Raw genomic sequence first — 25,787 nt, 5'->3', positions numbered from 1 at the left:
GTCCTGTAAAGGAAACCGCTGGTCTTGTATGTAAGATTGATTCAATGCCTCAGGTAGATGGAAGGCAACAACGAACATGAGACAGAGAGCTTGCCTTATCACGGAAAATGCACACAAATAGAGCCAGAACCACGATCAACTCGAAATTCTGGTTGAGGCACGAAATTCTGATGACTATGAGCACGATATCTAAGGCAGGTGAGTATATACAGTGATTACAGAGCTAAGGACATGTAGCTGAGAGCTTATCAGTTACTGATTTAGTGAGCTGTACACCACAAACTCACCCCGCAATCATTATGACACCACCCATGGGAGTGACTGGCCCAAGGAATCTCAGGTTATGATCAAGAGTCAAGGCAAAGATGGATCCAGAAAAAAGAACAGTTCCAGTCAGAATCGCCGGGCCAGCAAACCGATGAACAGAAAACCGCGGGTGTAAAGAAACGAGCAGAAGCCCGAGTCCATTGAAAATCTTATGCAAGGTCTAGATAGAGATCTTCACTATAGGGTCAGCATCTACATACCGCATAATGAGCAGCAGTGTTCCAGGCGTTTATACGATCCGGGTTGATATCTTTGCGTTGCTTCAGGCCGTGGGCGCCAAAGGCACCAAAACCAATTGCTGTAGCGGCTGTATCGTGCTTGAGTATAACGCAGAAAGTGATGAGTAGGATCAGCACTTAATAGAGCACCGGCTCGCCATAAGAAATTACTTCCAGCAGCAACAGTGCGTGGAATAGACATGATGGCTTGAGAGAGAGCTTGAGAGATATTTGTGAAAAGTGACATAAGTTCGGCCCGACATTAAATCAAGATACACAGCCACAAGAAATTTACTTTTGTTAACTCCTGGTTAACTCCCAAAAATACTGTCGTTAATTCAATATGGGGAAGAGTCAGAAAAAGACAGGAAAGGGTCGTCTCGACAAGTACTACAAGCTTGCAAAGTTCGTATTCTAATCTGTTTCTTTACCACCGCTTATATCCCATTCTAGAGAGCAAGGCTATCGGGCTCGTTCAGCTTTCAAGCTAATTCAACTTAACAAGAAGTACAACTTTCTAGAGTCTGCACGCTGCTGCATAGATCTCTGTGCCGCGCCAGGAGGATGGCTGCAGGTGGCTAGTAAGTATATGCCGGTGAACAGTGTGATCATAGGTGAGTATTGTACAGATATCGTCCACCCTCTAATCCCATGTTTTCTAGGTGTCGATCTCGTTCCTATCAAACCCATACCTCGCGTAGTCACTTTTGCTTCTGATATCACTACTCCCCAGTGTCGTAACCTTATCCGTGCGGAAGTAAAAGACTGGAAAGCAGATGTTGTCTTGCACGATGGTGCACCCAATGTCGGGACTGCTTGGATTCAGGACGCTTATGGCCAATCAGAGCTTGTGCTCATGAGCTTAAAGCTCGCGGTGGAGTTTCTTGTCAAAGGAGGAACGTTTGTGACAAAGGTTTTCCGGAGTGCAGATTATAACAATCTCATCTGGGTGTTCAATCAATTGTTCGGAAAGGTTGAGGCTACAAAACCACCTTCGTCTAGGTAATTTTGACTCTTACACTCGCAATCCTAACCTCACTATATGGATGTACTTCCAAGAAACGTATCTGCAGAAATTTTTGTTGTGTGCCGCGAGTTCCTTGCGCCCAAATTCATCGATCCCAAATTCCTCGACCCAAAACATGTTTTCAAGGACCTCTCTGCCTCCATTCCTGATGGCTCCGACAAGCCAGCTCGCGCTCACAATGCCGAAGCCAATGTTTTCCAGCCGGAAAAGAAGAGACGGAAACGAGATGGATACGAAGATGGCAATTATACCTTGTTCAAATCAATCCCCGTCTCGGAATTGATTCACAGCACTGATCCGATATCTGTACTTGGGTCTGCCAACAAGATCACGTTCCAAACCGACGAGGAAAAAGAGTTAGTTCGTTTTGTTGCTGTTCATTTTCCATATAACCTAATGAATCTACGTTTGAAGATGGCTCAAATTCGAAATCACTTCCGGAGACGTCAAGGCAAACTGCGACGATCTTAAAGTTCTTGGAAAGGGTGATTTCAAGGCGCTCATCAAATGGCGTCTTGCCCTTCGTGAAGAGGTATATTTTTTCTATAAGTTCTTCACTATCATTCATCCATTTAACAGCTTGGATTGGACGTGAAACGTAAAGACACCGAAGATGCGACTGAAACTGTCGAAATTATCGAAGAAGCTGATGAAGAACAAATGATACAGGACGAGGTTAGCCGACCCGTGTTCACGTCGAAGGTACCAATATTAATGCTGCGAAATAGCTGGAACGATCAAACGCAGAAAATGTCGCTCGCGCCAAACGAGATCGACGTCGTGCGAATGAGATTAGAAACAAGACTATTCAACGCATGCAGCTACAAATGACTGCCCCAATGGACATCGGGCTTGAGCTGCAAGATGCCTCTCTTGGGGGCCAAGATGATTTCTTCGACCTTCAAGGTGCCGAGAAAGGCATGCGGAAGCGAGGTGGTGTTTCTAACCTAATCGGAACTGAAGGTGTTCTGTCACAGGAAAGTGATGTTGACAATGATAGTGACAACGCAAGCGACGAGGAGATCTTGGATTCTGAAGAGGAACGGGAGAAGAAAACCCGCGGACTGGAAAACGAACTGGATGGCATGTACGATTCGTATAGAAGTCGATTGCGGGAGAGAGATGCCAAGTACAAAGTCAGAGAGGGTAGAGAGAAGAACAAAGAACGGGAGGCCTGGTCGGGGATCAAAAAAAATGATTCTAGCGATGAAGAAGATAGCGATGCGGAAGGGGGCGGATGGGAGGAAATGGAACGAGCCAAGGGGCACAACGACAACTCTTCATCTAGCGGTGACAGTGACGATGAACCTGAAGGACCAAAGACCTCTACAAAAAAAAGGTCTTTACCGACTACCGGGTCCTCGAGAGACAGCAAACGCGCCCGGTTACTCACCAAACTTAAAGAGCCTATTCCATCAGGCAGCCAGGCGTCCAAGGTGTGGTTCAGCCAGGACATTTTTGCTGGTATTAGTGATGATGTGAAGGACATTGAACACGAAGTTAGAGAGGAGCAGGACGTGGAGATGGTGGATGTTGAAGATAAGACTGTCGATATTGAGGAAGAAAACACCGACACAGATTGGGACGACGATGAGGTCAGAGTGATTGCTGGTCCAAAGTGCTTGTATCTCACAGTCTCTTCACATGTACAGGATGACTTTGAGGTGGTGCCACAAGTCGGCGAGGACGTCGATATGTGGGATGTCGCAAACGCTGATGAAGATGCTTTGAAGCAAGCTCATATAAAGAGTCTGAAAATTCTATTGATTTCTTGTGCATTGTTACTCATGATTGCCTCAGAGCATGGGCTTACTACAGCAGAGGCAGTGACCTTGGCTCAGCAGCTCGTCAATCGTGAAAAAACCAAAACACAGTTGATTAACGACGGTTTCAATCGTTATTCCTTGAACGCGAAGGATGGGTTGCCGTCGTGGTTCCTTGACGATGAGACCAAACATTATAAACCCAATATACCGGTTACGAAAGAGGCTATCGCTGCGTTACGCGCGAAACAAAGAGCGCTGGATGCACGACCCATTAAGAAGATAGCTGAAGCCAAGGCCAGGAAGAAATACAAAGCCGCCCAGAAGCTTGAGAAAGCTATGAAGAAGGCTGAAGGGGTCAACGACACTTCGGATATGTCAGAACGTGAAAAAGCCTCCCAAATCGAGAAACTTATGCGCAAAGGTCTGTCAAAGGGAAAACCGAAGAAGGAGGTGAAGCTGGTCGTGGCAAAAGGTGTTCACAAAGGGGTGAAAGGTCGTCCCAAAGGCGTAAAAGGTCGATATGCCATGGTAGACTCCAGGATGAAGAAGGAGGTGAGTTATATCCACTTTCAATGAGTCGTGTCTGAACAAACTTCAGGTAAGGGCCAAAAAACGAACAGAGAAGGCGAACAAAAAACGCAAACGGGCATAGGTGTTGTGCAAGATTATATTACTGGTGTATGTAGTAATAGTTACTTCTAGTATCCGTAGATTGGGTCATCGTATTATAATGCGATATCTGCGTCTGCGTCTATGAATTTTTTGCCCGAGGTTGGTATCCTCATGGCGCTCATGAAATCACACCCTTTAAGAAAAGCTCGCCAATCCTCATCCGTAGATGGTGCATGACAGTTGATCTGTGGGTTCGTTGTAAGATGTCCCACCAACAAATAAGGTCAACTTACTTTGCAAACCGTTGACTTATCATCCACTTCTAGATCCAGGATACTCTCGCTAATTGCTGGAATCGAAATTTTTGATTGGGGCGCATGCGTGTCTGCTTGCGTTTGTCGTACACTAACGCTGGAACGCAACCGGTATTCGACGTTGTTCAGAAACATTGTTACAGGCGCATTCGGTGGTGAAGCATTGGACTCGCCATCATAGAAACTAAACCAAAAGTTTGACGATAGCTTTAGATATACTGATAGAAATAGCAATTTATGACCCACAAGAATGACAGATCCTCAAAATATTTCTGTAGTTCAGTCGGCCAGAGTTTTTGAGGCAGGATAGATGAATCAAAGACTGAAAAACGGATATCCATGGGGCTATGCAATAACATGAGTTACTTGACACTTGGCATAATGATACTGACCGATCGGGGAGCATAAGGTCAACAGTGAACTGATTTCCAATTCTGCAAATATGATCCAAACGGGTGTGCGTTGTCCCCGTCGTATAGATCGATGATTCTTCATGGCGAGAATCAAAGTTGCTTCTCGCGAGCTCTGGAATCCCATTTTGATCGATCGTCGCTAGAGGAAGAACCATCTCGAACTCTATAATATGAGTGGATTGTTGTGTATTCCCTGAGGGGTGGGCCTCGTATAACAAACGGTGTAGAAGTTGCTGCTTTTGCGGAGTTAACTGAAGAACTGGGGCAGGTAAGCTTTGTAAAAGAGAATACGTTCAACCAAGCCGCGATTTAAGCATATTGGGATGTGCTCACAAGGGAGTAAAGAGGCGGCCTATGTGTCGTTCTCGGATCCACCTCGACAGGTTGGATAACGGCCAAGAGCCTTGCAAAGGAGGGATAAAAGAAGCGTGACTTGAAGGAGGAGGAGTCAACAGAACATGTCCGAAGCTAAACAAGGAATTAGCGCGCACTCCATAGTAGTGATAATAGACTTACGAGGCTGAGACAACTCTGGAATTGCTTCCCGAGGGTTCTGGCAAGTGTGAAAATAGTTTTTGTCGAAGATCGGCGGTGTTCCTACACGATATTAAACAAATAGCGTTGTATTATTTCTGATGTAAACACACCCTTCCATATCCAAAACTTGGCCTCGACCAAGCTCTAAACCACCTGACTTTTGCACATCTTCCATTGGGTTGATTCCGATCCATTCAGCTACCTTTCGAGCTCTGAAAGCCCCACTTGCGTTTACATTCCATGGCAATGAGCGTGTTGATAAAAATGGGTAGAGTGCATAACTGGAAGGAAACATAGCAAGTGGGACTGGCGTTGACTTCGGCGCTTCTGGAGGGATATGAACCAGGATCGAGCTTCCCGTTACAGTTTCTAACTATACCAAGTCATAGATAGAATTACCACAATGCAGTGAACAAAGTCATGAAAAATTGTACATCACAAAGGACGTGTGTCAGCAGACGTTTTGCAATGAAAGCCGCCCGAGGATCACTTTTCCTATAAGATATCCGAATCTACGATGATTGTTTATCAGGACCTCAAACGATAAAGCAAGACTTAAGTACCTGGCCTCCTCCAAAGGTCTCAGTGAAAGCACCCGAGAGACGTGAGATGCGGTGCAATAATTCAGCAGGAAAGGGCTTCTCGAACGATATGCCGTAGTACTCTTCCACGATATCCTGGGATGCCTATCAAATTCGATACGCTTTTACAAATAAACTGACATACTTCTTTGACGAAAGTTATATGCTCTTCAAGTTGCTTTAGAGCACCACGCAGGCCTTCCGCGTTTAAGCTCAATGGCCTCGTAGTAAAACCGATGTGGATGTTGTATTTGTTGGATAGAGCATGAAGATTGGCTCCGTCTAATTTACGGATCAACAGGGATTAAATCTAGTCAAGAAAAAGACGCGCCTTTCCCAAGGATGAGAAACGACTGCCGAGGGTCCAGAGGGAACGCTGGCCATACAGTCAACAGGATATTACATGCAGATAGAACGGACGGTCACGTACATTGAGAGAGCACTTCACTCCAATCACGTTTTCGCGCCTTCACCTTGGCTAAAGACGGCCAGTTCCACCCATCTTCAACAATCTGCACAGCACTGTGCCGTTTCGCACTCCCTCTTCGTGATCCCTCTATTTCCAACATTTTCACGAAAGAATACAGCTGTTTCTTGCTGAACGACCGGCACAGTCGGTCTATCAAAGCATTGTACTCCTCCTCATATTCCGGCGTTTCTGGATCTGAGTGAATGTTGGGCCGCAGCCTGGTGATATCCGCAAGAGTCACGGTGTTACCAGTCTCTGCGATGCGGTCGAGGTAGCTCTGTATCTTGCTCTCCTCGAGTAAGTTTCTACTCGGACCTTTCAACTTGGTGGCATCTGAGTTTTTCAACTCCTTCTTTGCCTTTTGATGTTCTGATACGGCGTCCGGTGACGTTACCGAGATAGCAGTCGACGTAGAGGAATTTGGTTCAGAGGAAGGAGAAGATTTAGGCTGAGAAGTTAGCTGAGCCAGCCTTTCCAGTAATGTCGACTGTGCCCGTCCATAAGCCGGGACATTTCTCAAGCGGGAGTTGAAACATAGCTGGCGCTTGAGAAAAGGCAAGGCCAGTGACATGAATTGACAAAAAACAATGCAACTCTAATTCGATTGGCTGCAATATCACATGACATATTGCGCCACAGGTCAAAGCAACAGTTATCACCCCAAAAAAGTGATTACTCATACAGTATCCGAAGCTATCCGAAGATGTAAAATGTCAAAGCAAAGCCAGTACGACATTAAGTATGTGAAGCTCAGAATATACTAATTCTTTTCATCCAAACTACCAGTTTCAACAGCAACAGTGAGTTCAGCATCATCATCTTCCCCCACGCGGCCTTGCCATCCATTGACAGCAAGATATTCCATGAACTTGGCATCCTCGTCCGCTAAATCAACACCAGTCATATCTGGTATGAAGAAGTAGGTGACCAGAATCCCAAAAACGCCACAGATGGCAGCGACGATGAAAGTCCATTTCTTTCCCAGATTAGTTTCGATGGGGGTGAAAGCTTGCGTACCGACAGCTGCGCCGACTTTACCAAGGGCAGCGGAAATACCATAGCATGTCCCCCTGATCGCCGTGGGATATGACCTGAAGGGGAGAGCGTTGATCACGATAAATAATGTCTGAAGATATACTTACTCGACGCTAACCAGACCCATCATATCACCAGGACCCTAGGATCCTTCCGTAAGTTGCCAAGTAGCTCAATCTTTGTGCGAAGGAGGTTTACCATATTTCCAGAAGATTGCATGAGGCCGTAGCTATACATCTTAGTCAGTCGAGTGCGTTTGGTGTCTGTGATCACTCCTACAATACGACGAATAAAGGCACGATTGACGTTATCTTGTCGTATGCACATCCAATAATTAAGCCTATACATAAACATGAGATCAATCGCCTCAGTCCAGAGTTTCACATGAATGTGGCACGTACCGAACACGAGATAGCCACTGAATCCCAGCATCAGCTAATAGTGTTTTTGAGAAATTTATTCAGACCACTCAATCCAAATGACAAGTCTTCCTAGCACAAACCGTGTTTTTTCGGCCAATGACATTGCAGAGCCACGCGCCACTTGACTTCATTCAGCACATAAGTCTGCACAGAAGAACCATTAAACTTACACAAAAATTCCAGGAAGTGCAATCGCTCCAAGTAGAAGTTGCCATTCAGCGGTCTTTTTTATATCGCTATCCTTGATAACGCTGGAAATGATGGTAGCAGAAAAAACCCCATTAGGGAAAGTGACCTCAACCAAAAGGAAATTAGTGGCGAAATGGTAAAGTTCTGTTGAAAGTTGTAATCACAAAGTCGTATAGAAACCTAGCAGCGCTCTGTAAGAACAATGTAGCAAAAGTGTTCTTGTTACTAACCAGGCACAGCATGTCCCAATAAGTGATTTCCAGTATCGTTTTACAACGAGGCCATAGGGAACGTTGTCTGCAAGGCTTGGTTAAGTCCGATGATGGCGACAGCATATTAACTAACGTTTAATGGCGCCTATAGGAGATACACAATGAGATCGATCTTCTACCGAACGCTGAGAATGCCTACCTTTCTTGTAAAGAATGGTCGACATCATTCTCATTCGTACAATAAATACCCCTACGATGATGTCCTGTCAGGCATGATTTCAACATCATGATGCAAAAGAGCTACAACGCACCCAGAGGTAGGATGATCCCAATACCAAAAGAAACTCTCCAAACAGTCTGAAGGTGATTTTTTCTGGCGGCACAGAGCACGATAAGAAATACTGAAACAGCTAGGGGGCCACCGAACTGCAATGATTCAGTGAACGATCATGTAATTGGGATCTTGAGACGGCAAGCTTACACTGAGGACGAAATTGGTGACCATAACAAAGATGGGCCCCCGATTTTTGGGCGATCTTTCATTAGCCGCTTCGGACGCACTGGTGGATCCTGCAGGATATTCTCCACCCACCCCCTAGATAGTCGTTAGGATCTAGGACGATCATCCTTGGAATCGAAGTCTTACCACACCAGTGATACCTCTGAAATCTATCAGCCAACAATGAGCTCAAAGGTTCACAGGGGAGCGACTCACCGAGCCACTGTTAGAAACCAGAAGAGGCCAGCCGGAGTTGAAGCATGAGCAGCGGTTGCAAGGGTCGCACCGAAAACAATAAGAGCCGTCGTAGCGAAAAGAGCAACCTTGCGGCCAATGCGATCACATATCAACCCAACGAAAACTTGTCCAAGAACCGCGCCTGTACGAAATGAGATAAGATACTAACGGATTCGACAGTACCAACCAACAAGCAGGGCGTTAGACACTCTAGTAGAGACAGTGGAGGAGTACTCTGTCCCATAGATGTTCTTGAATACCACCTAGTAAAAACCTCAAATCGTTATCGTGTTCTGATCCTGCGATCATGGTAGCACGTACGTTGGCCATGGTCATAAGGTTATTTTGATATCCGTCGCTGTCATGCAAGAGTTAATGTGTACCACGATTGAAGACGCTCGAGTTCAAGTAACCTGATAAGCCCTAGTCCTGCAGCAGCAATTGTGAACGTGCTGGACAGGTTCTCCTGTTTGCTTTTGAATCCAGGTTCTGTTTTGATTTTGACGGTAGCCTGCTCTTCAGATATAACAGGTTGGGATTCACTGACAGGAAGACTCCTTGAGTAGCTCAAAACGCTGTTGGCCATGACGTGGATGGGGTGAATGGATGCACGGAGGGCCGAACGCTTTAAAGCGCCATTTAATACTGTATCTGAAAGACGCACGTGGGGGCATCGAGGGGCATCGTTGATGGAGGATTCGGAAGGAGAATTTGTGCTTGCAGCTCAGACAAAACTAGTTTGAGCAAAGGATGTCATTCAAGGTTTGAATGAACCGAGGCAGGTTAAAGAGAGGGGTCACATTGCAAATCACCACACAGTGTAATATCGAGGAATGAACGGGCTAATGAACGTTTCTAAAGTGTGTAAGTGGCGCATCATGGACATCAATGATGATCGCGGCAGGCTACGGCCGACCGTGGCCTGCCTTTTTACCTTTCACAGAAACACTCCATTCTCCAAAAAAATCTCCAAATGCCGGGCCTGACCCAAAACGCAGACAACATCGAGGACATCGACTACTCCGATATCGAAGCCAAGTAAGTCTGCATTTATCACTTCTTTTGCCTTTGCTGAAGTAGATTGATAGATACAAAGTCGACTACGACGGCAGCTTCGATAATACGCTCATCGTTGACGGTGTTCCTATCATCGACAACTCGAAACTCGAGAGACTCCTCACCAAGATATGCAAAGAATTCTCTAGAAAAGGTGTGCCTGTCAAACAGGATGACATCTTTATACCATGGGATGAAGCCACGGGCAAAAGCAAAGGGTGCGTACGTTCTCAAACATATGCTTGAAGAATTTTCGATGCTCATATCATTGTAGATATCTCTTTATGGATTTCCGTAACGCGCACGATGCAAACAATGCCCTCCTGGCAATGAATAATCATCCTTTCGACGCAAAACACGTTTTCAAACTCAATCGTTTCGATGAGATTGAAAAATATGCGAACATGGATGAGACTTACGTCGAACCTGAGCAAGAAGAGTACATGCCCAGGGTCGGTATTGTTATGGTCCTTTAAATTCAGGCTTTCTCATTCCTTCATAGGAACACTTGCGAGCGTGGTTGACCGACCCTCAAGGACGCGATCAATATGTAGTCTATCGCGGTGATGATGTTGAAATCTTTTGGCACGGAAAACCTTCACAATGTGAACTAGCTTATAAACCGGTACGCTACATGCAAATTGTCTCCATCACCTCGGCATTAAATCTGATATAGGACTGGAAAGACTTTTTGTACGTCTCGTGGTCTCCGCTGGGAACATATATTGCTACTCTTCACCGACAGGGTGTGCGTCTCTGGGGAGGTCCATCATGGAAGCCTCAGCAACGATTTGCACATCCCTTGGTCAAACTCATCGATTTTTCACCTTGCGAAAACTATATCGTCACGTGGTCCAACGAGTCCATTATCGTTCCTGATGGCAAACCTCAAGGACCTCAGTATTTTTCTCCTGAGGACGAAGGAAACAATCTGGCAGTATGGGACATCAAGACAGGACATCTTCTTAGAACATTTCCTACCAACTCCGGTACCGAAGGCCCTGCAGGAAAACGTCAGATGCAGTGGCCGGCACTGAAGTGGAGTCCTGACGATAAATTTGTTGCAAGGGTGTCTCCTGGTCAAATGATCAGTGTCCATGAATTGCCGAGCATGTTCCTGCATGAAAAGAAGAGTTTGAAGATTGAAGGTGTAGTAGATTTTGAATGGTGTCCACTTAGCGACAAAGATCGGGATGAAGTTGAAAAAGTTGCGTCTGTGGGAGCCAAAGGTGCCAAGAAGGCTCCTGAAAATATGATTGCATACTGGACTCCCGAAGTAGCAAACCAACCTGCACGCGTCACTCTACTAAGCTTCCCAGGTCGGACCATTTTGCGCCAAAAGAATCTTTTCAATGTCTCGGAGGCGAGTGCTCTCTTTTGCTGGTATCCAGTTCCCATAAATTCCCGTCTTTCACACAGTGCAAGCTCCACTGGCAAAACCAAGGGGACTTCTTGTGCGTGAAGGTCGATAGGCATACGAAGACAAAAAAATCTATTTTTTGCAATTTGGAAATCTTTCGAGTTCGTGAAAAAGATTTTCCTGTGGAGGTTGTTGAGTTAAAAGGTTCGTCTGGTCTCGCTCCCTGTAGTGCAGATGGTTCGAATTGTTTTCTGCAGACACAGTCACCGATTTTTCTTGGGAGCCGAAAGGCGAACGTTTTGCCATTGTTTCAACTAACGACCCGAACCTCGGCAATCCTGGTCCTGGTATCACAATCAAAACAGACGTGAGCTTCTATCAACTAGACCGTGTCAAAAATGACTTCAAGCTTTTAAGTGTGTCTAGTCTCTCTTTCTTTTGACGTATGATTGTTGAACTTATTATAGAAACGTTACCAAATCGCACGAGTAATGCTATACGATGGAGCCCTCGGGGCCGTTTCGTCGTTCTCGCTACCGTGGGCTCCTCAACCAAGTCAGAGCTTGAGTTCTGGGATCTGGATTTCACGCTTGAAGACCGCCGGGACGGACAGGTGGTCAAAGAAGACTGGGGAAGTAGCATTCAGAGTCTTGGCATCGCAGACCATTACGGCGTGACCGACGTCGAATGGGATCCCAGTGGGCGTTACTTGGCCACCAGCGCTAGCGCTTGGACTCACACGGTAAGATAATGACCGTTCATTTGATTAAGCAGATCCTCATCCTTGATCATGATAGTTAGAGAATGGCTATGCATTATGGGATTTCCGCGGACAAGAGCTGTTGAAGCAAATTCAGGATCGTTTCAAGCAGTTCCTCTGGAGACCACGCCCCCGCACATTGCTTACGAGAGAACAACAGAAACAAATACGAAAGAACCTCAAAGAATTCAGTCGGGTCTTTGAAGAGGAGGACCAGAGAGAGAGCGAGAATGTGAACACAGAATTGCTTGCTCTTCGTAGACGCCTTGTCGACGAATGGAATGCATGGCGTGCTCGGAGTACGAAGGAACTAGCCGAAGACAAAGGCCACGACCATGTGAAAGAGAAGCAGTCTGAGGAAGATAAAGAGGAAATTGAAGTATGGGTGGAAGACATTATTGAACAGATTGAAGAGGAAGTTGAAGATTAATGTCTTTCTGTGATTTTCCTGGCTGGCAGTATATCACATCTGTCAATTCGTTCTTAACTTGTAGCACGGGATATGGAAGTAGAGCGAAGTTCTCTCACTGAACGTGGAAATTGCGATGTTTAAAACTTACCATTCACGATGCGCTTCAAGGGAGCGAAAGAAAGATCCTTCCGTCACAGGACACGACGGCCAAGAAAAGCACTAAAAGACTCAGGAATTGAGGCATTAATGCATTATATCCCAGGTACCATCTCTTTTTCTGGAGCCTGATTGACGAGTGATTCTCCGCGGAACGAATAATGTATGAACGGTACATGTGGCAGTAATATCCAGAGAAAAAGAAAGTTGGTATAATACTTTTATGGGATACTTTGGACACACTCCACTTGTGAGTCTCGTAGCATCGAGGTGAAAAGGAGTCCTAAAAAAGAAAAAAGAATTGATGCCTGTAAGCGTTGCTTTTACCCTTTTCGGTGTTTGCTCACGGCTCCGAGCTCCGCAAAATTCCGACCGCTTATTTAAGCTTATCTTATCTGGCAGCATCTTGCTTTCCTTCCAAATCTCGACATATATAAAGTGCTTCGCTCCTGTTCATCTCACCAGAGTATCATGGCTGCCACTGCTGTGTCCTCATCCAGCACCCTGTGGGCCACAGGTTTGTCGCAATCACCTTATCGTGTCTTATTGGTGCTCACTGCCAACGTCGCACCTCTTCAGCCTCAAAAGACTGGGTAATACAACCAAAACCTAAACCTGGGTACATATACATTTCCTTCTGCCGACCCACATCGCTTACTTACTAGATATCAGGCGTAAGCCCAAGAATGAAGTCGTGATTGAAACAGTTGAAGATGCAGACGGCAAAGGTCGACGCGTACAGAACAGGTAATGTATATCTTGTAGTATACTATATGTTCTGTACTGATACTATCACTCGTTTCAGGGCTGCTCAACGCGCGTTTCGCGAACGCAAGCAATCCCAACTTGCCGAGCTACAAGCTCGTATTCAACTATACGAACAAGGTGAAATAGAACGCAATGTTGCTCTTCAAAATATCGCCAAACGACTAAAAGAGGAGAATGAAGCCTTGCGTCGAGAAAACGCTCAACTTAAAGAAAGGCTCGACACTGCGGAACGAGAGCTTCGTACCATTGATAAGAGGCACTGGCGTGATGATTCGCCTACTTCCTCCATCGGATCCGGTGCTTCGACGAGAAAACGTCAAAGAATAGATGACAGAGTCCAAGACGACGCACTCCTTTCTCACCTGACTACCACTTTTTCCTCAGCGTCGCCTCCTTCGATGGCGTCGTCACCAGGCTCTAACGATACATCCGATACTCCGTTCTCTCCTATACCGTTAGACCACCACCACCTCACAGCGGCCCATTCATCTATCTTGAACCTATCGACTACAGACAAGTACGATAGTTACGCTGACCACTCAGTGTTCATGTCCTGCGGGTTCTGTAGCGAACATCTGCCCTGTGTGTGTCGAGACGCATTCCCGTCCTCGACTGATATGGTACCCAAAAGTGAAATATTTGAAAATACGGCACCAGGTATCATTAGGATTGGGTCCCCTGTACCGCATGGTACTCCCTCCATCTTGGATGAGCTTCCAGCGTTCCAGCCTGCAGTTCCTCTTCGTCGCCGCCAGGCTGCAGCCTCTGTACCTGTGAAGCCTGTCGTCCTTGTCCCAGCGCCTACGTGCTCTGGAGATCCAAGCAATTGTTTAGCTTGTGCCGACGACAGCTTCGGTAAAGCATTCTGTGATGCCTTAGGCAAGTCAGTAGCTGCTCAAGCTTCAAGTGGTTCTACCTCAGAAAACCTCAGTATCAATCCAGCCGAAGTGAGCCTTGGCTCTCACGAGTTAATCGATCAGCAACCAGAAGGGGAAAGCATCTCTACCAGTGATGCATGGAAGCAACTCAAGTCGCATCCTAATGTCGCATTCTCTGATTTAGCGCTTCTAGCGGACGTTGTTGCTCGCAGGTCGAAATGCACTGGCCCACGAGTTGTCATATCACCAGCTCCTGGTAGCATCACGCCTGAGCGTATAGCTTCGCCAGACCCCCTTGTGAATTCCCCCGAGAAATCAAATGATTCTGAAGCAGTCGTCCTCACTGATCCTCACGCCCTTTTCCGCAAGCAAGAGAAGGCTAGATCTTCACCCCCTCGCCTTGTGCCGCAAGAGATTCTCATGCAGTGTGGACAGGAAAGACTGCGTCAGGTTCAGGCGGCAGGGGTCCGAGAGGCTTTGCGTCTTCTAGATGCAAAATATGCCACTCTGTAGTACCTGACTTCGACACCTATAGTATTGTGTTCATTTTATCCTTAACATGGTCCCCATATCATTATCACCTGTACTACTAGATCTCTCCTAAGTTCCCAAGCATTATATTTGTTATGAGTTTTTTCTCAAGGTATGTTTTATTTTTTATCTATTTTGTAACAGAACCTCTCCGACGAATCAAACGTCTTCCATGCTGCTATAAGCTGCCGCAACTGCCTGTACAACCTTTTCCAGTGCGATTGGGTAAACTCTGAATTGGTTACGCCTTGGTCATTCTTGTGTAAAAGTCTAAATTGTGTGGCTAGTTCCTTTAGGGATGCAGATTCCAACTCGTTCGGGAAAGGTTGCACATAGGACCAAAGCGTTCTTAATGACCTTCGAGCCATCGAATATGCTCCTACCGCGAAAAATGCTCCGACCACTGCATCGATCGATGCGACATCTGGTCGAATATCGGCCTCTATCATCTGTTTGAACGTTGTTACTGCTTGTTCGGGCTGACCTTGGCGAGCATAGCCAACAATTAAGATAGTGTACATTACGCAGTTGGGCTTTATCCCCACTCGCGTCGCAGCCTTGAGAACATCTAGAGCTGCCGGAAGGTCGCCTTTGCGGGTATATCCCTCCATGAGAGCACTGAAATGATATTCATTCGGTTGGATCCCACGAGAAAGAAGAAGGTCAAACACGTCTTGCGCGGCATCCATGTCCACATTTATTGCCGCTTCACGCTTCAGGCGTAGACCAGCGAGCACTGCATCAACGTTGGTCTTTCGAGCGTTGAGTCGATGCAGAAAAGGTTGAGCAGCACGATGATCTATGGCCTGAAGGTGAATTCCAGCGATAGGATCAAAGGACTCGGTCGGGTTCTTGGAAGAAAACCCTTCCGATCGTATTCGGCGTTTGGCTTGACGGGTACGTGAGAACAAGGCCGCGGTGACATTCCAACCGACTCCAAACGTCTGATATCTCTCATGGCGAATGATACAGCTGAGAAGGACGTGAATATGCCTGAGTGTCGGTTCTAAGTCTGGGATATTTAGCAACCGAAGTAATGTCCTCGGACGCAAGTTTTGAGATTTCCCAGCAGAGGCTATCAGCACTTCAACAGTGGACTCATTAGGGCGGATGTTGTTAGCCTGCATGATTGTAAAAATGTCTCGGACACAGGCAAAACCATGAGTAGAAATACTACCTTTTAGCAAGGCATTGAACATACGTGGGGTGGGGATGATGTTGGTAGGCACAAATGGCAAATAAGCAACAGGGTCATAAAGACCCTGGCGCAACAGTGATGTAAAGGCCTCACTGGGGCGTACATGGCATATATCAAGTACAGTGCGAAAGGCAGCACTGCTATGCCCCGTCGAAAAATAGACGTGGATAAGAGCCGTGAAGATATCTGGCGTGGGAGGTATATTTGCTCGAACCAAGCCCTCTAGGATAAGGAGAGCGCCAGGAAAATCCTGTCGTAAAGCCATGTAGTGTAGAAAGGTAGCGAAGGTATCTGCGTTGGCAGAGAGGTAATATTCTCGATAAATCTCCTCCAGTGGTTCTGCGGAAGGATTTCCGCCGCCCGGGGTGGAAACGGCGTCGGATACAACTTTGATAATAGGACTGACCTGTTTGGGATCGAAAACAGTTAACATTCGAAGGGTAGCTGCAGGATCTTGAGCATCGAGGCGCAGCTGTATCAGTCGATTTAAAACCGTTACAGCTGTATTTTCCTCCAGAAACATCAGAGACTGAAGTGCCTGATCTTGTACTTGTGCATTGGGTCCCAAATTTCGATAGTTGGCTGCAATGACAGCGTGCGTGGAATTGTCCGGAGGAAAGCCAATTTGATCCATGAGACGAAGCAATTTTCGAGCTCCGAGTAGGTCTCGATTTCGGATGTGGCCTGAGATAAGAAGGTGAAAGGTACGTCGAGTTGGTTTCACCCGAAATCTTTCGAATTCTTCCAAAATGCTTCGAAGGGAAGCATGTTGGTAAGTCTCCACTAGTGCACGAATGCGCCAATTCAATAGTCGGACAGTTGTAGTCCTGGTATGACGTATCCCTAGAGAAACGACTGACAGAACTGCTGCCCATCGAAGCTTGGTGGAAAGGTGATGAGCGGTGCATTCGTATGCGTTTTGCTTCAGGGGGCAGCCGAGGACGTGAGCCAACTGAAGCACCTCTACGGCAAGACGAAAGTCCGGCGTCAGGGCGATCATCTCCGCTAGTTGGCGCGCCTTGGTATCGTCGAGAATATTTTCCGTAAGAAAGGGACTGGCCAAGATTTCTTTTCGAAGATCGTCCTCGGACAACTTTCGTGCTAGTAATGAGATAAAAATATGGACTGGAGGTGTTTGCGAGAAGTTTGTCTGCCGGAGAACCTGTTTGGTCATATTCCGCGAATGTTCGGTTGCTGCAGAAGGGGGATTGTCGGATATCTGGATACCGGACAAGGAAGAACGGAGAGGATTGGACCGGGTAGCTAGAGCAGTCGAAGGCAAGCATCTTGCAAAGATAGAAGGACGATGAGCAGAGAATGGGATCCGGGGGATATTCCAGAAGGATTTGCCAGATGGTGCCTGCTCTAGATATTGCCTGTGAGCAAGGCCGGCTATCCTGAGCATGGACAGCCAGGACTGCTATTAGAAAGATGCCAACGACCTAGTTGACAATAACATTGCCAATGGACGCGATAAACAAGAGCAGGTATAGAGTCAAAAGGAAGTTCGGCACTCACAGTCCACGACACGGTGGGTTATTGACACTATGAAGGTGACGCCGGCACATAACACGCTGGCCACTGTCAGTGTCGATGCCAAAAGAATTTTGAAGTGTCGACATTTGTGCCACGTGAAATGAGCGCCTAGACTTGGACTCGCCCAGACTCGCCCACTTGGCACTATAATTGAGGACAATCAAACCACTATACATAGGTAAGTATACTGTACATGTACATGGAGAAGGGACTACCTGAGATGTGTATATACAAATAATGTAGCAAGTACAGTATGTCAATTTCGAAGAATCGATAAACTTAATATCAGCCTGGTAAAGCCAAAAAAAACCCTTCTTCAATCTGGCTCTCCGGTAAAATGAATACCTTCAGGTTCGGGTGTCGCTCACCGGCATTCAGAAGATGCCCTCACTGTGCAAAAAAGTGAGCTGCGAGAGCGTACATACGGAATATAATTAAGGCCGAGACGAGCAACCAAACCCTCATAACTTCAGAAATGAGAACGTATGTAAGTTGTTCGACATGGACCTCGTATCTGTCCTAGCTCGGTATCCTGTGCATGCATATGGTGCCAAAAGATAATCGAAGGGAAACTTGAGGGGAACGCACATGTAACACTAATATGGTTGGTGGACTGCCGGCGCCGCAAGAGGCCGCAAGAGCCGCAGCATTGCTTTGCATGTCACAGTGCACCTGCATATCGTCCATTAATTCGGATCAACAAACCCTGTGGTGAAGTCGACAAAGAGAGACAAGTGATTAACAGCAAGGAACCCGCTCGAGTCACTACACAATTTCGATAAACATTTCGTGGTAAACGATGTTTAATCCGCCATGTGTGAAAAACCGTCTGGATATGATTTAAAAGTCGTCGAGTATACGGAATAATCGAGTTTGACGCCCCCCTCTCATTCTAGACATGTTGCGCCCTGATCTTGGTGGAATGATAAACGCAATACCCACACCGCGTATTGTTAAAGACGTAAAACAAGGTTGTACTAGTTTGAGGGAGAATCAAGAGAAAGGAAAGATAATAACTGTCTTCAGGTCATATGAGCTGCAATTCGTGGTGACGCTTGGAATTGAAGTTTGCAACGGGTCAGATGGAAAAGTTTGTACGATTAGACGGCCGAGTCGTGCGCATATACCGTTACAAGACCTCCCCATCCCAGTCGAACCAGAGGCACTTCAAGATTGATTCCATACATCGAGTGATTGCAGATCTTAATGATCCACTGCATCTCACTACTAGTCTCTAACACTTCGAGAGCAGAAGTCGACGAAAACACAGTAGTATCTCCTCTTACAACCAGAAGCATTTTAGTGTGGCGATATCGTTTACCGTGCCAGGAACCGGGGAGCTCGAGTATAACTTTGATGTTTAATGTTGATTTCACCTAGATAGCCAAGGTTAGTCATCTTCATAGATGCCTAGAATGCCGTAGCACGACAAGTTGAATTGAGTGGCGACAGGAATTTGAGAGACTTGTGGTACTAACTAGGAGAATGGAGTAGTAGAGTATAGCCTCGGCGATGAGGAAAGTAAGCCTCGCGGCGAGTTACAGAGTCATCGGTGGTGAAGATTGAGAGAAGTTCATCCAGTTGTCCGATTCTAAAAGATGCATACCATGCTCAACGTAGGAGCAAACGAAAAGCCACACACGGCTCGGACTCGGGTTGAACCTTGGAAAAGGTAGATACATTCGACACGTGGTAAGCAGCGCCACGAATTGCGTGGGAGTAGTACTGGATTCCGATACTCAATACATACGTGCCTTCCGTTAATTTTCATCCAGTAACAAATTTTTGTGATGCTTCCCGGGCCTCGCGGATAAAGTCCGCTGAATGGGTTTTAAGCTGCAACTTACGATCCATTCTGCACTTCGCAACAACGTCTTCTACAGACTTCGTGTAGCACGGTAAGGAAAGCCGGTCCAGATCGTCCGTATCCGTACAACAAACGACAAGGATTCCTCAGCAAATCTATATTGAATCTGTCCGCTACTCTCTCTAAATTTGCCGTGCGTACCTGCCTTGAATGTTTCAAATCAATTCGAAGACAGGTGAGGCTATTCGAAACTCACCTCTTGCATTGGACCCATCGTTGCTCCAAATGCTCGGCATTTTCTTTTTTGCACTTGAATCTCGTATTCAAAGCTTATAAAGGTCAGTTACGACTTAGAGATATCCCCACTCCCACTCGATTCCAAGCATCATGTTCAGGACTCATATTTCTGTTCTCGAGTCGAGTGCTGCACGTTTCTCTTCTTCGCCTGTGTTCAAAGTGCCCCTTCTGGGTGCACAGACGAATCAGTTAAGCGATTGGACGACAATCACCTATCGTCAATTCCATGAGGATGTCATACGATTCGCCTCTTTCTGGGCCAGAGAGCTTCGACACGATAATATTCCTCAGCGATCGGTGATTGGCCTCTGGTATGAATACAACACGTTTTCATGTTATTTTCGACGATTTGCTCATCCATTCCCTTAATATAGGATTGGTGGCTACACATACATTGACGTTCTTCACATATATGGGCTTTCTAGAGCGGGTTATATTCCACAGCTCTTCAGTCTCCGACTCCCAAATCCTGAGGTCACCTTCGAATTATTGGTAAAGGCCAACGCGAAAGCCTTGATCTTCGATGATTCTTTTACTGATGTCGTACAAAATTGCCATGTCCCCATTTATCCGGCCATGAGGAGGGTTGAGATTGATGGAAGTGGGCCTGTGCCAGACCTTCCCGTCGTCACGGAACGCGACATCGCGTTTGTATTCCATACAAGTGGCTCGACGTCTGGGAGCCCGAAACTAGTCCCATGCAATTACCGCTGGCTGGATACCACGATCGCCAAATCTAGCCAAATTAGCATGCCTCGGGATCCATCCCGTCAGGATGTCACTACGTGGATGTATGTCCTTTCCATTGTAGTTATGTACCACTGTTCCCATTCTAACATTATCAAATCGTCAAGGGGAAGCATGTGCCACATAGGCCAGGAATTTATGCTTTTGGGCAGCATTCAGCATGGTTCTTGTGTTATTCAACCTACAACAATTTCGTTTAGCTCCGAGGAGCTCATGGATATGATTCATACTTGTGGTCTCAACAGGTTGAACCAGTTCGCTGCTTTCCTTGCGATGCAGTTACAAACTTCGCGCAATCATCCCAAACTGCTTTCAATGCTCGCGAACCTAGATGAAGTGCTCTACTCTGGAATGCCTCTCGCTCGCTCGGAGCTGGAATGGGCTTTGCAGAACGATATCAAGCTCAGAGTAAGTTTGTTGATTTGGGCTGACGATTTCTAAATATTGACTGCATCCCTCAGAATTTATTCGGGAGTACAGAATGCGGAGCTACACTCCTCTCAATTGGGGGCGCTGGTAGTGACGCGACTCTTCTTCGTACCTTAGAAGGCGTGTCATATCAGTTCGTACCTGTCGACTCGGAGGAATCTGAAGCTGGACATCAGTCCACGGCACGTTTGCTTGAATTTGTTGTCTCATCCGAGTCTGGAGATTGCCCAGATCGTTCCCTTTGCGCGTCGGATGGCCATTTTCATACCGGAGATCTATTCCAACAAGTAGTTCCCGGCCGCTATGTATTTTGTGGACGAGATGACGACTGGATCAAGTCGGAAAACAGTCTCCGTTGCGATACCAAGTTAGTCTCGTTTTGCTTCTTTCCATATCTCGTCATTCAACAACTTCTCAGAGCGATTGAAGACAATGTCCGGGCTACTTGCGGGAACTTGATATCAGAATGCATTGTTGTTGGCACAGGTCGTCCCTCTCCCGTCCTGTTCATTGAACCCGCCAGTGACATGGACCACGAAAAATTAAAGAAGGACATCATACGAAAAACCCGTCACTTTCAATCACGGAGATATTTACATGAGAGAATCACCTCAACCAGAATGATTATGGTGGTGGCTCGAAACACTTTACCCCGAACCTCGACCAAGGGTAACATTCGCCGTTCGGCAGTGGAAGAGACCTATCGATCCCAATTGGATGTGATCTACGATGTTTCGCGATAAAAAAACTTTCACACTTGAAATTCAACACTTATCTTGATTATATTATTTACTTGACTGACATTATATACAAGACACCATAGCTCGGAACGACTGTAATTAGCTGTAATACTCGGTATGATACTCGCTTCTTTAAATCACTGTATCACTATTTTTATGTATCACTATGTCCTCTGAATTCTTGCTATCAAATACAACCATATTCCTTGTCCACTTATGCTTTTCCCGTTGGTTTCAAGAATGCTGTTACTTAATGCTGAGTAAATCCTGTCCATCCAAAGCATACTTTCAAACACCTAAATTGATCTTTAACTTAGTACCAAGCGCGTGATCGAGGTGGTGCATTGCTGAGTCATGCAGGTCAGGTGAAGCTGTATAGTTCTTGGCTAAACTTTCGCATCTCCAACAAAAGTTGCTGGAGCTCCTCGTCGTTCGACACATCTCTTCAATAAAATGGTAAGTTTTCCTTAGTTGCTTTCTAGAATATAACTGAGACAAAAACATCAAGGACTCTGGTAAATCCTCAGCCCCAGTCAAACTCGCAAAAGTCGTTAAGGTTTGACCAGGAAATTGTTGGAATGGAATCTATGTTCATCGTAGTGCAGGTCCTTGGACGAACCGGATCTCGTGGAGGAGTGACACAAGTCCGTGTCGAGTTCATGGACGATCCTAGCCGGTCAATCATCCGTAATGTGAAGGGTCCTGTCCGTGATCAGGACATACTCGCCCTGCTAGAGTCCGAGCGTGAAGCACGGTGCGCTGTTCTTTTGTTTTGTTTCGAGATGTTAGTTAATTTTTCGTCTCTTTTGCTCCATCTGTAATTGTCCAATAGTCGTCTCCGATAATACGCCATACGCTATATATGTGTTTCTTATCACCTCTGTATTCGATACAAGTTTCCCTGTCTGCTATGGATACTCTTATATGATCGTTCGAAGGTGCTCTATTCGACAGTTCCATTTGAAGCTCTTAGCTGAGCAATGATTCTGAACCGAGATTTCCGAGCGCTCGGGATTATCAATCAGAATGTCTCTTTTACCTCTTTTCACCTTACTCCCATCATGGCCCGAATGGCATTTGTTACACTCCTCACCAGAATCAGCTACTTGCCTGGAGTGTTGGTGCTAGATTATGGATTAAAATCAACTGGATCCAAATACCCACTGGTTGTGATGGTTACACCCACGCTCGAGGAGGATGCTCGTGACATCCTCACCCAATGCGGTATTGAGATGTATTCTATCAACTCTTTGGTGCCAGATAGTAGTCGACATACCGTCGCAGACCACGATGCTAGGTTTAAAGATACTTGGACCAAACTCAGGTATTGGAATCGTTGTTTTCACATTATCTTGCTCTGATCTGTGATAAGAGCTTTTGGACTGGAAGGCTTCGAAGTAAGTTAGGGTACTGTGAGTTCTCTTTTTAGCCTGATTTTTTCGGATAGCGCGTTGTACTGCTAGATGCTGATATGTTGATAAAACGCAACATGGATGAGCTTCTGCAAATACCTCTGGCACAAGATGAAATTGCGGCAGCTCATGTATGTGCATGCAATCCCATGAAGCTAGTCCATTACCCTGCAGATTGGTGAGCCTGTATGATATTCACCGGTTCATTTGAATACTGATAAAACCCCTTGCAGGGTACCTGCTAATTGTGCTCACACTGCTGTTGAAAATCCTCTCGGTCTTCCACCGGCTTGGACCCCAACCAGTCCTCGTCCTTACGGACAGTTGAATTCGGGGACCGTAGTACTCAATCCTTCTCCCGCCCTGGGTGAAGCCATTGTGCACTTTCTCAATACCGAAAATCTCGAAAGCTTTGCGTTTCCTGATCAGGATTTACTGACCTCGTTCTTCAAGGGCAAATGGAAACCATTACCGTGGTATTACAACGCGCTAAAAACTTTGAGAGTAATCCACCCACAATTATGGCGAGATGATGAGATTCGGTGTCTCCATTACATCTTGAAGGATAAGCCATGGGAAGCGAGGACGCCAGTTGTGCCAGGACCGTTTGATGAAGTTCATGAGTGGTGGTGGAACGACTTCGATAGAATGGCATCGGGATTGGATTCGCAAAGGAGAAACAAGATCTTCTCCTTGGTGGATACCAGTAAAGAAAGTTGAAGTACAACAGATCCGTACGCGTACATACAACTTCATTAATTTCTCCAGGCGACGTGAACTTCATCTGTACGGAACCTGGATAATGTTGCTTTCTTAGTACTAAAGTTATGGATGAACTTCAAATGACTGACCGTTGGGTACAAGTGCTTTTTGCCAATGGCGTTTCATAACCCATGCGATAACTGAGAAGCCCGGCTTGAGCGATCATGATCCCATTGTCTATGCAAAATCTGCACCTCTTGAGTTTGAATTATGCATTTCCAGGTGCCGATATAAGTACCTTTCATCTGTAGCAAAGACCTGACCTTGTCGTTCATGCGCCATTATGCCCATCATTTGTTGCAATCGCTCATTACCTGGGTTATCATTAACCATGGTAACTTCCAAGTATGTATATTCTGAATGTGAGCATACTCACTTCCGACTCCCCCAACAATAAGAACTTCTTTACTCCCAATGTGCGCCATAGCACGCTCTGTGATTTCAACAAGCATTGCAAAGACTGTTTCTTGCAAGGAGAAACAAAGATCTTGAGGGGTGATCAGATCTTTATCTTCTGCGCCTTCTTCATGTAATCTCTTGTCTAAGGTGTAGGCTTCCACTGCAGATAAAATTCCAGAGAGGCTGACATCCATTCCCTTAGTTGCGTACGGTAAGGATACTAAACGTTTGCCCCTAGTGGAGGAATACATTCAAGGCTTCAAAGAGACTGGCTGAACATCGTGATCTCACTTTTTTGCTTCCTGTTCAATGTTATATCCAGGACTAGGGTCATTGCTGAGATTGATAATCCGAGCAAAACGGTCGAGGCAATTTCCGACAGCGATGTCCAGCGTCTCACCGAAAATTCGATAGCACTGGCGCGAATACGCAATTACTTGAGTATTCCCCCCCGAGACGTACAAGACGACAGGATTTTGAGCTCCGGTAATCTCTCTACCCATTTCAATATCTGTAATGTAATGAGGTATGCATATCTCCATCTGAGCATCGAGTAGAAAATATCACATACGACCAACGCAATGATTCACGCCTACCAGGGGTTTGTTGAACAAGAGTGAAAGAGTTCGAGCTATTAGCGCTACGGATTGCAGTGGCGCGCCCATTCCTGGTCCTGGACAGTGTATTAGCACATTGTTTTCATGTTCAAAATGACCTCACGTACCTTTGGTAAAGCAGATACAATCAATCTCGTGCATAGATACACCAGCTTTTGCAAGGCAGTCATTTATTATTTTCAAGGCCCATTCTCTATGGTGTAGGGCGGTATCTCGAGGTTGAAAACCCTCTCCAGGCGGTGTGATATATGTATGTCTGATATTTGAAAGAACAGTGGCTGCACCGTCCTTGGGATGCTTCATGATTCCCGCACCGAACTTGTTGGCAGAACCCTCTAAGCCTAATGCCAGATAGTCCCGACCTAGGATACTTCAGCATTTGACACTGACCAGAGTGTATCGAAATCAACCTGCTTCCATGAGAGGCGTCTTTCGTATTTTGCCGGGCATGATTGTACAGGAAAGAGATACACGGCAATTTCAACTTTCGATCATTCGCACTTGAAATTCTTTCTTGCTCATACAGATAGATAGATAGATACACGGCACCACCCTAAGGTGTGGTCCCAAAAGCGGAACAGCCGGTCTCGAAGCACTGGCGGCAGCGAGCTCAACCCGCAAGGAGAAGGTAGACTACCGCCAGGTCAACGAGGCAAAGGTAAATAGTACAAGTACGTGAGTGTAGAGTAATAGTGATAGAGCAATAAACAGACGGCTTCTGCGATACGGAAATGTCCCTCAAATCTCCTCGTCACTCGGTCCATCCTCTTCCTCAACATCTAAATCCTGCTTCGTCAATTGCTTCCAAAGGATGATGGCGTCGTTAATGAAGCGAGCCGTTGGACGAACGGAATCCCAACCAAAGACAAAGGCCTTGAGGTAGTAGTGAGCTTCTGAGTTAGAAAAGATGCGAGAATTGGGAAGGGTAACAAGCGACGCAATGTCAGTGAGAAATTGTTCACGAACAATGCTGAGACCCGGGACAGACGTGCACTGAAGAAGTACATGCTGTGAGGACTCTGGTTGACCGGGTGATTTGCAGGCTCGGCACTGTTTTGTTAGGT

At 46.2% G+C, this 25,787-nt stretch overlaps 12 protein-coding genes across 12 annotated transcripts; 6 read left to right on the top strand and 6 right to left on the bottom strand.

Annotated features, from left to right (window-relative positions):
• Nucleotides 1-215: 215 nt before the first annotated feature.
• On the bottom strand, nt 216-747 carry C8R40DRAFT_1165572 (DUF423-domain-containing protein; the record flags this gene model as incomplete). Its single annotated transcript, XM_046230715.1, has 4 exons — nt 216-237; nt 288-475; nt 528-634; nt 684-747. 4 exons carry the CDS (start codon nt 745-747, stop codon nt 216-218), a joined length of 381 nt encoding a protein of 126 aa, XP_046091715.1.
• A 141-nt stretch (nt 748-888) lies between these two features.
• Nucleotides 889-3,990, top strand: C8R40DRAFT_1033543 (Spb1 C-terminal domain-containing protein; the record flags this gene model as incomplete). The annotated part of the gene is made up of 10 exons (XM_046223347.1): nt 889-950; nt 999-1,159; nt 1,208-1,547; nt 1,605-1,928; nt 1,987-2,104; nt 2,152-2,247; nt 2,301-3,167; nt 3,225-3,321; nt 3,373-3,890; nt 3,937-3,990. The coding sequence occupies 10 exons, from the start codon at nt 889-891 to the stop codon at nt 3,988-3,990; spliced, it is 2,637 nt and encodes an 878-aa protein (XP_046091714.1).
• Nucleotides 3,991-4,018: 28 nt separating this feature from the next.
• Nucleotides 4,019-6,835, bottom strand: C8R40DRAFT_1233806 (uncharacterized protein; the record flags this gene model as incomplete). The annotated part of the gene is made up of 12 exons (XM_046233339.1): nt 4,019-4,195; nt 4,244-4,448; nt 4,511-4,609; nt 4,657-4,950; nt 5,011-5,145; nt 5,194-5,274; nt 5,325-5,587; nt 5,649-5,726; nt 5,778-5,891; nt 5,941-6,077; nt 6,127-6,171; nt 6,226-6,835. The coding sequence occupies 12 exons, from the start codon at nt 6,833-6,835 to the stop codon at nt 4,064-4,066; spliced, it is 2,193 nt and encodes a 730-aa protein (XP_046091713.1). The 3' UTR covers nt 4,019-4,063.
• On the bottom strand, nt 6,783-9,736 carry C8R40DRAFT_1081045 (MFS Git1p-like glycerophosphoinositol permease). Its single transcript, XM_046227116.1, has 19 exons — nt 9,272-9,736; nt 9,180-9,216; nt 9,046-9,121; nt 8,838-9,000; nt 8,769-8,784; nt 8,604-8,717; nt 8,434-8,548; nt 8,322-8,372; nt 8,256-8,267; nt 8,141-8,207; nt 8,075-8,090; nt 7,892-8,016; nt 7,802-7,841; nt 7,701-7,734; nt 7,579-7,639; nt 7,498-7,528; nt 7,407-7,441; nt 6,902-7,355; nt 6,783-6,817 (listed from the first exon to the last, which is right to left on the bottom strand). The coding sequence occupies exons 1-18, from the start codon at nt 9,442-9,444 to the stop codon at nt 7,025-7,027; spliced, it is 1,497 nt and encodes a 498-aa protein (XP_046091712.1). The 5' UTR covers nt 9,445-9,736; the 3' UTR covers nt 6,783-6,817; nt 6,902-7,024.
• Nucleotides 9,737-9,831: 95 nt separating this feature from the next.
• Nucleotides 9,832-12,464, top strand: C8R40DRAFT_1158104 (eukaryotic translation initiation factor eIF2A-domain-containing protein; the record flags this gene model as incomplete). The annotated part of the gene is made up of 9 exons (XM_046229700.1): nt 9,832-9,896; nt 9,947-10,132; nt 10,189-10,366; nt 10,417-10,539; nt 10,591-11,277; nt 11,334-11,478; nt 11,532-11,690; nt 11,742-12,016; nt 12,072-12,464. The coding sequence occupies 9 exons, from the start codon at nt 9,832-9,834 to the stop codon at nt 12,462-12,464; spliced, it is 2,211 nt and encodes a 736-aa protein (XP_046091711.1).
• Nucleotides 12,465-12,668: 204 nt separating this feature from the next.
• Nucleotides 12,669-14,799, top strand: C8R40DRAFT_266792 (uncharacterized protein). Its single transcript, XM_046234542.1, has 6 exons — nt 12,669-12,912; nt 13,005-13,119; nt 13,182-13,221; nt 13,275-13,349; nt 13,408-14,253; nt 14,302-14,799. The coding sequence occupies exons 1-6, from the start codon at nt 12,907-12,909 to the stop codon at nt 14,759-14,761; spliced, it is 1,542 nt and encodes a 513-aa protein (XP_046091710.1). The 5' UTR covers nt 12,669-12,906; the 3' UTR covers nt 14,762-14,799.
• Nucleotides 14,800-14,991: 192 nt separating this feature from the next.
• Nucleotides 14,992-17,034, bottom strand: C8R40DRAFT_1005097 (uncharacterized protein; the record flags this gene model as incomplete). Its single annotated transcript, XM_046222793.1, has 1 exon — nt 14,992-17,034. A coding segment is annotated over one exon (2,043 nt), but the record flags the coding sequence as incomplete, so codon positions are not given.
• A 1,579-nt stretch (nt 17,035-18,613) lies between these two features.
• On the bottom strand, nt 18,614-19,594 carry C8R40DRAFT_1065618 (uncharacterized protein; the record flags this gene model as incomplete). Its single annotated transcript, XM_046225682.1, has 6 exons — nt 18,614-18,889; nt 19,056-19,104; nt 19,156-19,267; nt 19,361-19,465; nt 19,522-19,525; nt 19,577-19,594. 6 exons carry the CDS (start codon nt 19,592-19,594, stop codon nt 18,614-18,616), a joined length of 564 nt encoding a protein of 187 aa, XP_046091708.1.
• Nucleotides 19,270-21,805, top strand: C8R40DRAFT_1081029 (uncharacterized protein). The gene is made up of 5 exons (XM_046227115.1): nt 19,270-19,928; nt 19,992-20,408; nt 20,472-20,772; nt 20,826-21,160; nt 21,212-21,805. Exons 1-5 carry the CDS (start codon nt 19,708-19,710, stop codon nt 21,534-21,536), a joined length of 1,599 nt encoding a protein of 532 aa, XP_046091707.1. The 5' UTR covers nt 19,270-19,707; the 3' UTR covers nt 21,537-21,805.
• A 144-nt stretch (nt 21,806-21,949) lies between these two features.
• Nucleotides 21,950-22,445, top strand: C8R40DRAFT_265260 (ribosomal protein S28e-domain-containing protein). Its single transcript, XM_046234538.1, has 2 exons — nt 21,950-21,989; nt 22,042-22,445. The coding sequence occupies exon 2, from the start codon at nt 22,112-22,114 to the stop codon at nt 22,352-22,354; it is 243 nt and encodes an 80-aa protein (XP_046091706.1). The 5' UTR covers nt 21,950-21,989; nt 22,042-22,111; the 3' UTR covers nt 22,355-22,445.
• A 149-nt stretch (nt 22,446-22,594) lies between these two features.
• Nucleotides 22,595-23,665, top strand: C8R40DRAFT_1158101 (nucleotide-diphospho-sugar transferase; the record flags this gene model as incomplete). The annotated part of the gene is made up of 4 exons (XM_046229699.1): nt 22,595-22,857; nt 22,906-22,930; nt 22,981-23,123; nt 23,179-23,665. The coding sequence occupies 4 exons, from the start codon at nt 22,595-22,597 to the stop codon at nt 23,663-23,665; spliced, it is 918 nt and encodes a 305-aa protein (XP_046091705.1).
• A 35-nt stretch (nt 23,666-23,700) lies between these two features.
• C8R40DRAFT_1270141 (O-sialoglycoprotein endopeptidase) lies at nt 23,701-25,195 on the bottom strand (the record flags this gene model as incomplete). Its single annotated transcript, XM_046234034.1, has 8 exons — nt 25,134-25,195; nt 24,831-25,085; nt 24,678-24,779; nt 24,398-24,617; nt 24,084-24,340; nt 23,946-24,021; nt 23,797-23,895; nt 23,701-23,740 (listed from the first exon to the last, which is right to left on the bottom strand). Exons 1-8 carry the CDS (start codon nt 25,171-25,173, stop codon nt 23,701-23,703), a joined length of 1,089 nt encoding a protein of 362 aa, XP_046091704.1. The 5' UTR covers nt 25,174-25,195.
• Nucleotides 25,196-25,787: the final 592 nt, after the last annotated feature.

Source organism: Lentinula edodes, assembly GCF_021015755.1.
Source record: "Lentinula edodes strain Le(Bin) 0899 ss11 chromosome Unknown C8R40scaffold_2, whole genome shotgun sequence".
In the NCBI taxonomy this organism is placed as follows: Eukaryota; Fungi; Basidiomycota; class Agaricomycetes; order Agaricales; family Omphalotaceae; genus Lentinula; species Lentinula edodes.
This window is presented reverse-complemented; position numbering and strand designations above follow the sequence as displayed.

Bases quoted from the DNA above. Each gene is read 5' to 3' on its own strand.
- C8R40DRAFT_1081045 (XM_046227116.1), bottom strand. From the start codon at position 9,444: ATGGCCAACAGCGTTTTGAGCTACTCAAGGAGTCTTCCTGTCAGTGAA. The intron at 7,842-7,891 runs GTAAGTTTAATG...AATGAAGTCAAG, and splicing joins GCACTTCCTGGAATTTTTGT to TGGCGCGTGGCTCTGCAATG. The intron at 7,640-7,700 runs GTACGTGCCACA...GTTTATGTATAG, and splicing joins CAGTGGCTATCTCGTGTTCG to GCTTAATTATTGGATGTGCA.
- C8R40DRAFT_266792 (XM_046234542.1), top strand. The intron at 13,120-13,181 runs GTTTGTCGCAAT...GCACCTCTTCAG, and splicing joins CAGCACCCTGTGGGCCACAG to CCTCAAAAGACTGGGTAATA. The intron at 13,350-13,407 runs GTAATGTATATC...CACTCGTTTCAG, and splicing joins GGTCGACGCGTACAGAACAG to GGCTGCTCAACGCGCGTTTC.
- C8R40DRAFT_1081029 (XM_046227115.1), top strand. From the start codon at position 19,708: ATGTTCAGGACTCATATTTCTGTTCTCGAGTCGAGTGCTGCACGTTTC. The intron at 19,929-19,991 runs GTATGAATACAA...CCCTTAATATAG, and splicing joins CGATCGGTGATTGGCCTCTG to GATTGGTGGCTACACATACA. The intron at 21,161-21,211 runs GTTAGTCTCGTT...ACAACTTCTCAG, and splicing joins AGTCTCCGTTGCGATACCAA to AGCGATTGAAGACAATGTCC.
- C8R40DRAFT_265260 (XM_046234538.1), top strand. From the start codon at position 22,112: ATGGAATCTATGTTCATCGTAGTGCAGGTCCTTGGACGAACCGGATCT.